Here is a 14081-nt window from a genome sequence, read left to right on the forward strand (position 1 = left end):
AAGAATGTACAGTTAAGAAAGTTGAAATTACTTGAAGACAGGATAATAACTCAGGAGAGCCGGATAGGACAAATATGAAAATACCAAGTGGATGTATTGAAAAAATGAAACAACCGTCACTAAATTGTGATTGTATGAGTTACGGATTTAAGAAAGCGGTAATGGAGTGGAAATTTAAGTGCAGGGATTATTAGGTAAACAGATAAGAAGACTTATGGTAGCCTAAAGAGGCAAGGCAGAGGCAAGTAATTATTGCAGAAAAAGGAAGTGGAAAAGAAATACAGCAAAAAATATATCAAAATCCATAAAATAACCTTACGGTATGAAATAATTGGCTACACTTCACGGTGCTACTGAAATGTGAACAGCCACTCTTAGTGCTATTCGAAGACGATTGTAACCTCCAACGGTATTCCATAAATATTCGGCAGAATGGCAGACTGACGCCTCTCTCACCTTCTACCCAATGAACAACCACGAGTTGGCAGGAATAATGACGAAAATGCCATTACGTAACCTCCCTGCTGGCAAGCAGCCAGAGTCATTGCTATGGTAACCGGTAGGTTCGTCTGCGCGGGTGTCCGTCAGTCAATGCAGAGCAATATATAAGTAATAATAATAATAACGTAAACGTTTCCACCTTTTCAATACTACAATATATTTAAAATCAGGAGTTTATAGGATCAAATGTACCACCTGTAAAAAACCTACATCGGGCAAACCGGGAGAAACTTCATTATCAGATAGCACGAGCACACTAACGCAATAAAATACAACAAGTTTTCAGCCATCGGCCAACACATGCAAGATTATAACCATAATTTCACCAATATTGAACAAGACATGGACATCCTCGTATTAGCAAACAAGGGCCCTTTACTGAACATAATGGAAAATTACTACATACACCTAGACCAATACTTTAATGCCAGTCACAATCTCAATGAAATCTCAGAGAAACCCAACATACTCTTCGATCTATTTATCACTTTCCTCAGAAACAATAATGCAGCCAACCTAAACTCAATCCTAAATTTAATCAAAGGTACTTTTCCAAGACAATTACACTTTCTCCCGCACCCTTCAGCCCCACCTTAAACCCTCTTCCTAAGCCATATTTCATTTCAATACAAGAACTTACTGATTTCCATGATTATAATTTTTACAACACCAAATTTATACTTTATTCTTTGTTAAAAACCTCTTAGTATGTATATTCCTTGTATTATTAACTATTACCATAACATCTCATTTCACTTGTTATTCTTTAAAATAACATTGTCTTAGGATTTCGCCACAAATGATCTTTGCTCCAATAGGGCTGATGATGACCCCTAGATGGGTCGAAACTAGTACCGTATAATTTGTAATTTTGTGAATATATTGTAGTATTGAAAAGGTGGAAACGTTTACGTTATTATTATTATTTATATATTATTCTCAGTTCAATACGGACCAAAAACATAAAATTCATAACCATCAACAATGCAGAGCATGAAAACCGCAGAAAATAGTAATTTTCACCGTCATTAGAAGAGTAAGCTAAATTATGTACATAACAAAATGTTTAAAATGAAGGGAAGTTGGAACTGGCCTATCGACTGACAAAGAACAATTATAATTTAAAAAATTCCTATCACGCAATCTGAAACTGGAGCACCACACGTCAGTCATACGACCAGAAGTTCTGTATGTCATGGAGTGTCTTTCACTGAACCGAACAGGTCTGATGGAGAAAATGGAAGTCAGATAGAGGAGAATTCTCAGGAATATCTTAGGTCTGGTAAAGGAAGACGAAGAATTTCGTAGACGGCACAATTCCGAGCTCTATGAACACATACAGAGGCTGTCTGATTATGCTAGGAAATGGATAGTAGCCTTCTATGGCCATACAGTAAGATTGACCAATCGCCTGTTCATCTTCTGGAAGAACAAGAAGGTTAGTACCACTTGGCTGATAGAAACTGAGAAGGATTTTAAAAAACTGGGAATGTCACATCTTCAAGATAGACGGGTTGTACGACCTGAAGGAAGTCCATAGATTTCAGGAAAAACAATGGAAGAATGGTACGCAGATGAGAAAAAGGAGTTAGATTGGCAGAAAATGCGCCAATACTGGGTCCAACAGCTGAACAAGCCCATTTTAACAAAGAAGAAGGGAAGATTCGCACATGTTCTACGGATTTTACAGAAAATCAATAGTATGAGAGAAAATTAGAAAAAAGAACGTTGTGGTCTATCTATAAACCCTCAGTCGAAACGGTGATTGTTTAATCACATGCATATCTAAACCCGCTCATGGATGAATATATTCTAAATATGAAGTTTGGTCGAGATTTATCCAGCCGTTTTGCCGTGATGGTGGAACAAACAAACAAATAGACACGAAAGCTAAAAACCATTTCTACGGTTTTGAGTCGACCTAGAACGAATACATATCTACAACTTTATTTGTATACACATAAGAGATAAGTTAAGAGGAGACAAGTAAACATTGCCACCCTTACCTAGTGTCTTCAGCCCGTTGTACAGATTGTTCATACGGAACTTCAAGCCCTTCACCTCGAAGTCCACCTTCACCTTGTCCACTTTGAAGAACTTCACCCCTTCGCGTTCCTTAACACTCACTTGGGTCGTCGCGTTCATCTCCATGTCACCTGGTAAACAATATAAAAAACCTTATTAAAACTGCTTTGTTATAGAGAATGAAAGGATTCTTAGGTAGTAATACCAAATATACTATAGACAATACTGGACACTTCCGTATTCTCCTGTACTGAACTGAGAGACATGTTGACAGTGGCGCACCTGGTGGCCCGACCTTAAACATCAGGCGGCAAGATTGAAACTACAAAAGTTGAATGTCAATACTAATAGAAGTGATGAAACTCAATAATTATTTTTTCTTTGTTCTACTACGAAAGTTGAATATTAATAGAAGTAATGGAACTCAATAATAATTTTTTCTTTGTTCTACTGCGAAAGTTGAATATTAATACAAATAGAAGTAATGAAACTCAATAATTATTTTTTCTTTGTTCTACTACGAAAGTTGAATATTAATACTAATAGAAATATTGAAACTCAATAATTATTTTTTCTTTGTTCTACTGCGAAAGTTGAATATTAATACTCATAGAAATATTGAAACTCAATAATTATTTTTTCTTTGTTCTACTACGAAAGTTGAATATTAATAGAAATAATGAAACTCAATAATTATTTTTTCTTTGTTCTACTGCGAAAGTTGAATATTAATACTAATAGAAGTAATGAAACTCAATAATTATTTTTTCTTTGTTCTACTACGAAAGTTGAATATTAATAGAAATATTGAAACTCAATAATTATTTTTTCTTTGTTCTACTACGAAAGTTGAATATTAATACTAATAGAAATATTGAAACTCAATAATTATTTTTTCTTTGTTCTACTACGAAAGTTGAATATTAATAGAAATAATGAAACTCAATAATTATTTTTTCTTTGTTCTACTACGCAAGTTGAATCTTAATAGAAATAATGAAACTCAATAATTATTTTTTCTTTGTTCTACTGCGAAAGTTGAATATTAATACTAATAGAAGTAATGAAACTCAATAATTATTTTTTCTTTGTTCTACTACGAAAGTTGAATATTAATAGAAATAATGAAACTCAATAATTATTTTTTCTTTGTTCTACTACGAAAGTTGAATATTAATAGAAATAATGAAACTCAATAATTATTTTTTCTTTGTTCTACTGTGAAAGTTGAATATTAATACTCATAGAAATATTGAAAGTGAATAATGATTTCTTTGTGTCCAAATCCTTGGCTGAATGGTCAGCGTTGAGGCCTTCGGTTCAGAAGGTCCCGGATTCTATCCCCGGCCGGATCGGGGATTTTAATTTTTCTGGATCGGGAACTGGGTATTTGTGTTTGTTCCAACACGTCTCTATTCATATTCAGACAATATATTACACTTCAAACCATCACAGAAACATGCAATAGTGATTACTAGACGCCACAGCCACTCGCTCTGTTACATGTGTTATTATCTGTCCCCAGACTTGGTGCAAAAAGATCTGGTAACCTTTAATTTCAATGACCTCCCCCCACCCTCGTCGTCTAGGGGTAGAGTGTTTGCCTCTGACCTGGACGCCCCGGATTCGATCCCCGGCCAGGTTAGGGATTTTTAGCTGCATCTGGGAGTTGTACGTGATTAATCTGACAGGGTGATTTCGAGCCCGGGCTTGAAAACCAAGAATAAGGTGGAGAAATGCGTCACACTGACCATGCATCACCTCGTAATCTGCAGGTCACTTAGTAGCCCAAGGTCCATCGCGACTGTAGTACCATGGAGGTTTGGTTTTAATAAAACTCCTTAACAAAAATACCTTGAAACGAATTAATATATCACTAATCCGGGGGTAAAACGAGACAGGACCGGGGGAAAACTGCATAATTCATTTTTTCCGATTTTTTTTAAATTTTTGCGGTAACCTACTAATTTTAGTGTTCACCATCCTTTGACACTAACACGATAAGTCACTGAAGAAATAGCCCAATTTTATTTTCAGATAGTTCAAGAATACAAAACAGCCCAGAGTAAACACCGATGAGGTATCTTGTTCATATTCCGAATGTCGTTAATAAAAGTGGATTCAACCACGTAAATCATTTAATCTCGTGTGTAGCATTCTCCTGTTGTTATTCTTGACGTACCAGATACCGGCTGAACAAGCAAGATTTGTAAAAGCTAGAGAGACAAGAGATCTGATATTCAGTCTGAAACAACTTATAGAGAACATCGCAATATTGCTGTAATTTATTGATTTTAAGAAACCCATTTATAGACAACGGGTACTTTTGTGCTCTCTTGAGAATTTAATTATTTGAGGAATGTAAGATGTTTTAAATATGTCTGGGCATTGTCAGCGAGAAATAGACACAACAATGAGCATGTGGACTTGTTGACAGTGAAAAGGAAGGAAGGCTGTTTGGAATACCATTATAGCTCCAAAGAGGAGGAAAGCTTCATTCACTCCCTCATCTGTGTAATTGAATTGTTAGCTGAGAAAGTTCATGCCATGATGTGCAATGATGCCAGTGTTACTAGATTCTGTTCATGTGCACTTAGTGTGATTCTATGATGGTGGGCATGGAAGTGCCCATTGGATATGAGTTCTAGAAACATGTCCAAAATCTATTAGGAATTTATACCAAAGTAATTGAAATATTTCTGATACACAACGATTGAAAATATGATCGTCTATCAATGATCTAGATCCTGATTCAAAATTATTCGAGAAAAGATCCAAATATAAAAATCAGAATTAAATAATATTTTTCGTATTCATTATTTCTGTTGAATTTCGAAGTACATTTGGTCTTCTGTCTGTTAGGTTTGTGCACAGGATATGGTCGTTATATCCCAACAGAGATAGATAATCGAGAAGTTTGAGACTCTAGATTCGCCAGATGTTCTTGGTGTTCATGTTTGTATTGCGCCTCCTGAAGGTGGTAGCTCAGATGAATATTCGCGTGATCCTTCTCGAGAAGTATGACACCCCTCCGAAGACACTAGAAACAATGTGATATTCTGAGAGGATAAGGAAACCTGCTCGTGAGACTCATGAAGGTCATCTCATCACAAAGGATCGAGCTAAGAGGTGTGCCCTTTGTCGCAAGGTGTAGACGGCTGGCTTGTGAGAGATGCTAGTAGTTTAATAATAAAAAACGACATTGGTCTTGTAAACCAATAGTAAGATACACTTCTAAAACTCAATTTCCACTTTACAGACATTGCTTTGCTGAATATCACAAACAGAAACGTTTTGTAACATGTACTCTAAACGAATATGGTGAAAATATTCAGATTTTTTACCTTTGAGACTATATTCAAACATTACCTGAAATAGGTGATTTATCAAAATATTTGTAAAATAGTATCTGTAGTGAAATAAAATAGTTATTTAACTTTAAAGAATATAATTATCAGCCACATTTATAATCAAAATATCCTTTCGTGGTATTGTTGTGGGACTCGTGACCAATGGGCACTTTCGTTCCCTATCTCGTAGTGCGCGAGGGAAACTAAATTGTAAACGTACTAAGTATATCTCATTTTGTCTTAATAAAATGATTTTAATTTTAAAAATCGAAATAAAAGTTTCGGGCATAAATGGAGTAATCCTTGGGACTGCCAACTGAGACGGGAGTTCGTAAGCATCTTGTATACCCGGTTCAAAAATATCATAGTGCACAAAGTGGAATTGTGTGGGTAGACAATGATATATGAAACCCCTTCACCATTGAAAAGGGCGTATAACAAGGCTGCATTCTGTCGCCAAGTCTGGTCAATGCCTTTGGCGAATTTTTATACTGCTTGACAAAATAAATTAAGCACCCAGAAGTGTAGGAGGAAACGAAATAAAACTTCGCGTGTTGAGAGTGTATGCAATGTTTAGAGCCCGGAATTTTATGCATTAATAGGTTAGAATGCAAACTTACCGAAGCGAGAAGCAAGTATAGTCTACCTTCACAACGACTATGCTATTATGGGGTTTGCATAAACATAAGGGGTAAGGCCCATCAGAACCCCTATAATTTATGTTACTCTTGCTACATTATGGAAGAGCAGGTGGCCGACATTTCCTACTAACCAAATTAGTTTGCAATCTAAACTGTTACCGCATGAAAATCCGGGCTTTAGTAATGTTATTTCAGTGATTACAAACTTGAGTCGAATTTACAAAGAAATTGGCAGCACTTCTTCTGGACTGGATGCATGCACTGATTCCGTTGGGAAGGGTACGTACGTGTATTGTTTCTTGTTAGTAGTCTGATTCTGTATCCATATAAGATTGTATACTTTTGTTCTACTTCATCCCTTTTAATTTTATTATTTGCGCTATGCAAATCTCATTTTAATTTCACTTTAATATTATCAGAAATAACCCTAATTCTGGCTGCCTCTGTGGATCCGTGGTAGAGTGTCGGCCTCCGGATCCCAAGATAACGGGTTCAAACCCGGCAGAGGTAGTCGGATTTTTGAAGGGCGGAAAAAAGAACATCCATTCGATACTCCATGTCGTACGATGTCGGCATGTAAAAGATCTCTGGTGATACATTTGGTATTTACCCGACAAAATTAATTAAATCTCAGCCATAGACGCCCAAGAGAAATCCGGTTTACACTGTCTGCCATCTATTGGGCCTAGAGTAAAACGGAACGTCGAAATTGACGAGCAGACAGCCAGATGGCGTTAAATCGAAATGTCTGCACATGGTAGCTGAGGCCATACGATTATTATTATTATTATTATTATTATTATTATTATTATTATTATTATTATTATTATTATTATTATTATTATTATACCCTAATTCTACAGAATTAGTCCGTAATGATTTTGCAAAATCTCAGGAATGATGGAGGATGGCAAATGGATCAATTTGACTTATGGAACCGTCCAAAGTTAAGCATAATTCTACTCATTTAAGTCCGTTACCCTGCACATGTTTCACAAGCTGCTCCATTTACAACAAATGTTCGAAACAGCGTCCCCCTGCGTCAATGCAGGCATGACATCGCCGTACAAAGTTATGTCTAAAGCCCGGATTTTTATGCAGTAACAGGTTAGATTGCAAACTAATTTGGTTAGTAGGAAGTGTCGGCCACCCGCTCTTCCATAATGTAGCAAGAGTAACATAAATTACAGGGGTTATGATGGGCCGTACTCCTACTGTTTATGCAAAACCCATAGCACAGTCGTTGTGAAGGTAGACTATACTTGCTACTCGATTCAGTATGTTTGTATTCTAACCTATTAATGCATAAAAATCCGGGCTCTAGAACTTATGTCATACCCATTCGTATATCCCCGGTGTTGTATGACCTGCTAAGAACGGACGGAGGTTAAACAATTTGGATTATTAATAACTTTTGATTCGAACGTTTCCTTATCTCAAATTCATCAATTTTCCCCCCTCCAACATCACTGAATATTTGTAACATAATTGCGGATACACCCTAATGTTTTAAAATGACATAAAAATGCTAAATGTAGAGATCGGAATTGTATATTTCAAATTTCAGAACGCTTAAAAATTATCAGATGACAATGCCAAATGTGACAAGTGAAGAATGCTACTTACGGGGTTCGAACCACGCATCTCCACTTCCTGTGATGGGAAGCAGTAGTGCACGACCCATCAGGATGTAGTATCCTTGTATTCGGACGAGTGGTACAGCAATGCGTGTCACGAACCAGAAGGTGTCATGGTCCACACTGGAAGAAATATTACGGTCCAAAACATGAATAGATTACAATCTTTCACCTCTTCCAACAATAATAATAATAATAATGATAATAATAATAATAATAATAATAATAATAATAAATAATAATAATAATAATAATAATAATAATAATAATAATAATAATAATAATAATAATAATAATAATGACTAAAAAGACCCCACTGAGAGCCCTGGAAGGAACCAGAAGGTGTCATGGTCCACACTGGAAGAAATACTACGGTCCAAAACATGAATAGATTACAATCTTTCACCTCTTCCAATAATAATAATAATAATAATAATAATAATAATAATAATAATAATAATAATAATAATAATAATAATAATAATAATAATAATAATGACTAAAAAGACCCCACTGAGAGCCCTGGAAGTGCAAGAATGGAAATTCCTGAGAAGAATAATACGGCCAAGGATCCTACCAGATGGGAGGCGATGGTACAAACCCAACAATGAGCTCTACCAGCATCAAGAAAACGTCATAGATGCCATCAGAAGAAAACGTCTGACTTTCTATGGACACCTACACAGAATGGATCCTAATAGATTATCCCATTAGATCTTCAAGGTTGCTAACAAAGACAAAGCTACTGGATTCCCCTGGACCAAGCAAGTGGACAAACATCTTGCAGAGCTTAATATTAATCAAGCCGCTATTACTGACAGAAATGCATACCATTTAATGGCCAAAACTAAACCTTTCCTAACATTCCTTACATCAGCTAGTCACAAAGGAGCCGGGAATTGATCAGGGAAGCGCAGGAAAGAATTCAGCGAGAAAATGAAGGAATACCGGGCCAACAGGAAGGCTCAAGAGGCCGCTAAGAACACAATCCACTACTCCAAAAGGGGCAGACGACGACAAAAACACAGCTAGCACCGTGGTCTGCAGATGGCCTAAACGCAAAGAAATAATAATAATAATATAATAATAATAATAATAATAATAATAATAATAATAATAATAATAATAATAATAATAATAATAATAATAATAATAATAATAATAATAATAATAATGCAACAGACCAGATATAGCTTTTGTAGATACAAGGCAAGAAAATCTGCTTCATAATGGACATAACCTGCCCTAATCCTCACAACCTTCAATCAACACATACAGAAAAGATATCCAAGTACACAGATCTAATGAAAATGGTCTACTATTTTGACTATTTATGTACTGTAAATATTCTATAAATATCGGTCAAATTTGTCAACATTGTAAGTATATACCAGTATATATGGAGCATATGTACTAAACAGTACTCTTTCCATGTACATTGTACCGAAGAAGCACATAAACCCAATTGTAAAATTGTGAATAATAATAATAATAATAATAATAATAATAATAATAATAATAATAATAATAATAATAATAATAATAATAATAATAATAATAATTCAGGCAAACTGTGATTACGTTTGTGGACTTAAAAAAGGCATATGACTCTATAGAAATTAAGAGCAAAAAATGCTTGCCAATAGCATATCTTCTGATGTAAAACACAACGTCCATTCAAAGTGGAACAGAACATGCAGAATTCTCGAGAGAATATCTACGTCCCGGAGGCAGTATAGTTGCCTCACTGTACTTCAAAATATTTATCATTCTACTAAAAATGCACAGTACCTGTTACTCATTACCACACCACGTCCCATACCAGTGATTGTAACGTTGGCAAGACTGGCGTTGACGCTGACAGGACCATCTCCACCTTGTAAAATTCTCAGCTCGGGTATGAAGAGTGGATCCAAGGGAGGGATATCCAATGGCTCGTATCCTGGAAAACATGAGACGAAACCAGTGAAAGATGTAGCAGAGTATTTGAAAAAACACACTGGGAAGATGGGAGTGAAATACGTAGGCCATCCAAAAATTAAGTTCCACTATTTATGTCTTGTAACATAAACGTATTTAGCCGGGAAATATGAGCATGCGCGACATATCTATGAGGTAACAATCATATACCGGCCACATAAGTCCCGCCCGGTGTCAGTAGCGTAGCAACAGTGGCTCGCATTCTACCTCCCACAGTCTACGACGTTCTGTCTGTGGTCAAGTTTCTACAGAAATTGCGATGGGCCATTTAAAATAAGAGGTGATTTTGCTAATGATGATTATGCTTGTAATTTAAAGGAACCTAACATCTAGGTCATCGGCCCCTAATGGTACGAAATGAGACGAAATATAATGACAATTTAAAAGTGCGAAATTCATTCACTGACCAGATTTCAAAACTTGATGATGAAGAATCAATGGATAAATACATACATACATTATCATTATAGACTGTTATGCTTTTCACGTTCAGTCTGCAAGCCACTGTGAATTTACTAAACGTCCCCACAAGCCTCGATTTGCAACTAGTGTTGTGGCCTCATTTAGTTCTATACCTCTTATCTTTAAATCGTTAGAAACTCAGTCTAACCATCGTCGTCTTGGTCTACCTCTACTTCTCTTACCCTCCATAACAGAGTCCATTATTCTCCTAGGGAATCTATCCTCCTCCATTCGTCTCACATGACCCCATCACCGAAGCCGGTTTATGCGTACAGTTTCATCCATCGAGTTCATTCCTAAATTAGCCTTTATCTCCTCATTCCGAGTACCTTCCTGCCATTGTTCCCACCTGTTTGTATCAACAATCATTCTTGCTACTTTCATGTCTGTTACTTCTAACTTATGAATAAGATATCCTGAGTCCACCCAGCTTTCGCTCCCGTAAAGCAAAGTTGGTCTGAAAACAGACCGATGTAAAGATAGTTTCGTCTGGGAGCTGATTTCCTTCTTACAGAATACTGGTGATCGTAATTGCGAGCTCACCAATGGATAAATATGAGTTTAAAATAAATCAGCGGACCCAACTCGCAATACTGAAAGTTAAAAAATAATTCCAAAATCGATCCACTGAATAGAATTCAAAAAGACGACGATGAACAAAGATTATGAACTTAAACAATAGTATAACTGACCAAGGGACTGCTTCCAAAGCACAATCCTGAATCAATGATGCTTGTTGTTTAAAGGGATGCAAAATCCAGATTAACGGCCCCTCATGATGGTACTTACCACTTACAAAATAGAACCATGGTATTTCTCATGTTGCGTCACTAATCAAAAGTAGCGTAAACTCGTGGTGTTCCACACATAATGGCGCCACTCATAGGCAACGCAAGTTGTTCCTCACATAGTATATACTAATCACAAGTACTTATATGGTTCTAATTCAACCATCCCTTGGTTTCCCCTTTTAGTCGCCCCTTACGACAGGCAGGGGATATCGTAGCTGTATTCTTCATCTGCGTCCCCAACCCACAGGGGGTCAAACAAGAGAGCAGGTGCTGTGCTGATCTATGGCAATCCTCGGTGCTCAGCGACTGTTCTGCAGGAGTTCGGCTGGGAGGTATTTTATCATCCGCCATACAGTCCTGATCTTGCTCCCAGTGATTTTCATCTTCTCTTGCACTTAAAGAAATTCCTGTCTTCCTGTCAACATTCTCACATGGACGAAGACTTCTACGACACCGGCATACAAAAGTTCATCCCACGATATGACAAGTGTCTCAATTCTGGTGGTGATTGTGTCGAAAAATAGCTCCAACATAACTGTATCGAGTACCAATAAAGTTTTTCATTTAATTATGTTGTTTTCTTTTTAAAATAGGGAAACTTAATTTCTGGATGACCCTCGTATTTAATTTAGCATGCCAACACCAGATGAAATATTTGAATGCTGATTATTGGGTAAGGAAAGTGAAGAGGATTTTCGGTATACCTTCACACTGGGATAAAGAGATTCATGAAGAAACTAACAATTAGAGTGAAAGGTATTGAGAAGCAGGTGATTACGGCAGAATGTAAGACTAAAATAATATTAACGTAATTCTGTGAAAACCGGGCGAGTTTGCCGTGCTGTTAGGGGCCCGCATCTGTGGGCTTGCATCCAGGAGGTAGCGGGTTCGTACCCCACTGTCGGCAGCCCTGAGGATGATTAACATGAACACAGACATGCTAAATAATTAGCAACTATTAATGCAAAGATTCCTATATCATAAAAATATTCACAAACAAACAGAAAAACACAGAACAATAATAGAGCTTGTTTCTTAAATATATTTTTGAATGGGTCTTATTTAGGCCTACGGAGTTTTCAATAATATTCGCAATTAAACAGAAAAATAGAAGTTGGTTCGTAACTATATTGTCTGAAGAAAAGTCCTATTATTGTATATTATACTTCAGTTCCTTGGACATATCTTAAGGAGGGATGGAGACAACCTGGAAAAGTCTATCATAGAAGCAAAATAGAAGGCAGAAGACCATGTGGAAGGACAGGAAGCAGGTGGCTAGATCAGGTTAGGCAGATAACTGGCCTTCCTCTTCAGAATGTCCTAAGAAAAGCTGAAGATCGAGTTGGATAGCAACACTTTGTGAAGCATGTAACTCTCTTGAGACAAAATATTGGGGTCACGATACTCAGTAATGAGTAATACGACTGATGATGCATTTCGTGATATGAACTTTGAAAATCTCTACCACCAGATGTAAAACCTAAACAATCCCCGCTGGGAAATGTAGCTCTCTGAAGGAATGGCCGCTTTCTAATCTCATTTCTTGATATAGGACCATCTACTACCTTCTCCAGATGTAACAAATAAGCAACCTCCGAAGACTACCAAACACCAGTTGATTTAATATTTAGAAGGATAATTTTTGGGGGGCAAAATGACACTCTGCCCCCACTAAGATCATTTGGGGAGGACAGAAAACGCCTTGCCCCCAAATTGGCGCCTCTCCCCGTGGTTTCCCATTTTCACACCAGGCAAATGTAAATACCTTAATTAAAGCCATGGACGCTTCCTTCACACTCCTAGCTCTTCCTTACTCCGTCGTCATCATAAGACCTAACCGTGTCGGTGCAACGTAAAGAACTGTTAAAAAAAACCTTCCGTGAAATTATCGAAAACATGTCAAAAAGGAAAGAAGGGCTTTCAACTAGAGAACTGAGAGGTGTGGTGAGACGGCTAATGAGGGTGAATAAAAGTTATGGTAAGAGAGAGAAGCATGAGGAAAAATTGTTTATTTTGTGGATAAATAATGGAAGAGGATCTATTGAGATTATTTAGGGGAAATGACGCACATAGAGTTAAATATTTTTGTAGTGAATATAAAAAGAATAGAAAGAGAGAAAGAATGTTATTATTTTGTAGTTCTTTAGAATGTGTGGCAAAAGAAATACAAGAATGAAGAGTAAGATACAAGTTTTTCCTACATGTAGGAAAAAAGGAAAATTAAAAGAAATGAGTCCGCCTCTGTGGTGTAGTGGTTAGTGTGATAAGCTGCCACCCCCGGAGGCCCGGGTTCGATTTCCGGCTCTGCCACGAAATTTGAAAAGTGGTACGAGGGCTGGAACGCGGTCCACTCAGCCTCGGCAGTTCAACTAGTAAAGGTGGGTTCGATCCCCACCTCAGCCATCCTAGAAGTGGTTTTCTGTGGTTTCCCACTTCTCCTCCACGTAAATGCCGGAATGGTACCTAAATTAAGGCCACGGCCGCTTCCTTCCCTCTTCCTTGTCTTTCCCTTCCAATTTTCCCATCCCCCCACAAGGCCCCAGTTCAGCATAGCAGGTGAGGCCGCCTGGGCGAGGTACTGGTCATTCTCCACAGTTGTATCCCGGACCCAGAGTCTCAAGTTCCAGGACACTTCCCTTGAGGCCGTAGAGTCCGAGGGAAAAACCGACCCTGAAGGGTAAACAGATTAAGAAG

The 14081-nt window shown here is 37.2% G+C and overlaps 1 protein-coding gene across 1 annotated transcript in view; it reads right to left on the reverse strand.

The window, feature by feature from the left end:
* LOC136885347 (protein takeout) overlaps positions 1 to 14081 on the reverse strand; it is a 54445-nt gene that overhangs the window by 11695 nt on the left and 28669 nt on the right. Inside the window, exons 3-5 of the mRNA XM_068230278.1 lie at positions 9946 to 10096; positions 8144 to 8277; positions 2508 to 2657 (exon numbers count right to left, since the gene is read on the reverse strand). Coding sequence (XP_068086379.1) covers positions 2508 to 2657; positions 8144 to 8277; positions 9946 to 10096 — 435 coding nt within the window. The remainder of the gene's footprint in view (positions 1 to 2507; positions 2658 to 8143; positions 8278 to 9945; positions 10097 to 14081) is intronic.

This window comes from Anabrus simplex, chromosome 14, assembly GCF_040414725.1.
Source record: "Anabrus simplex isolate iqAnaSimp1 chromosome 14, ASM4041472v1, whole genome shotgun sequence".
In the NCBI taxonomy this organism is placed as follows: domain Eukaryota; kingdom Metazoa; phylum Arthropoda; class Insecta; order Orthoptera; family Tettigoniidae; genus Anabrus; species Anabrus simplex.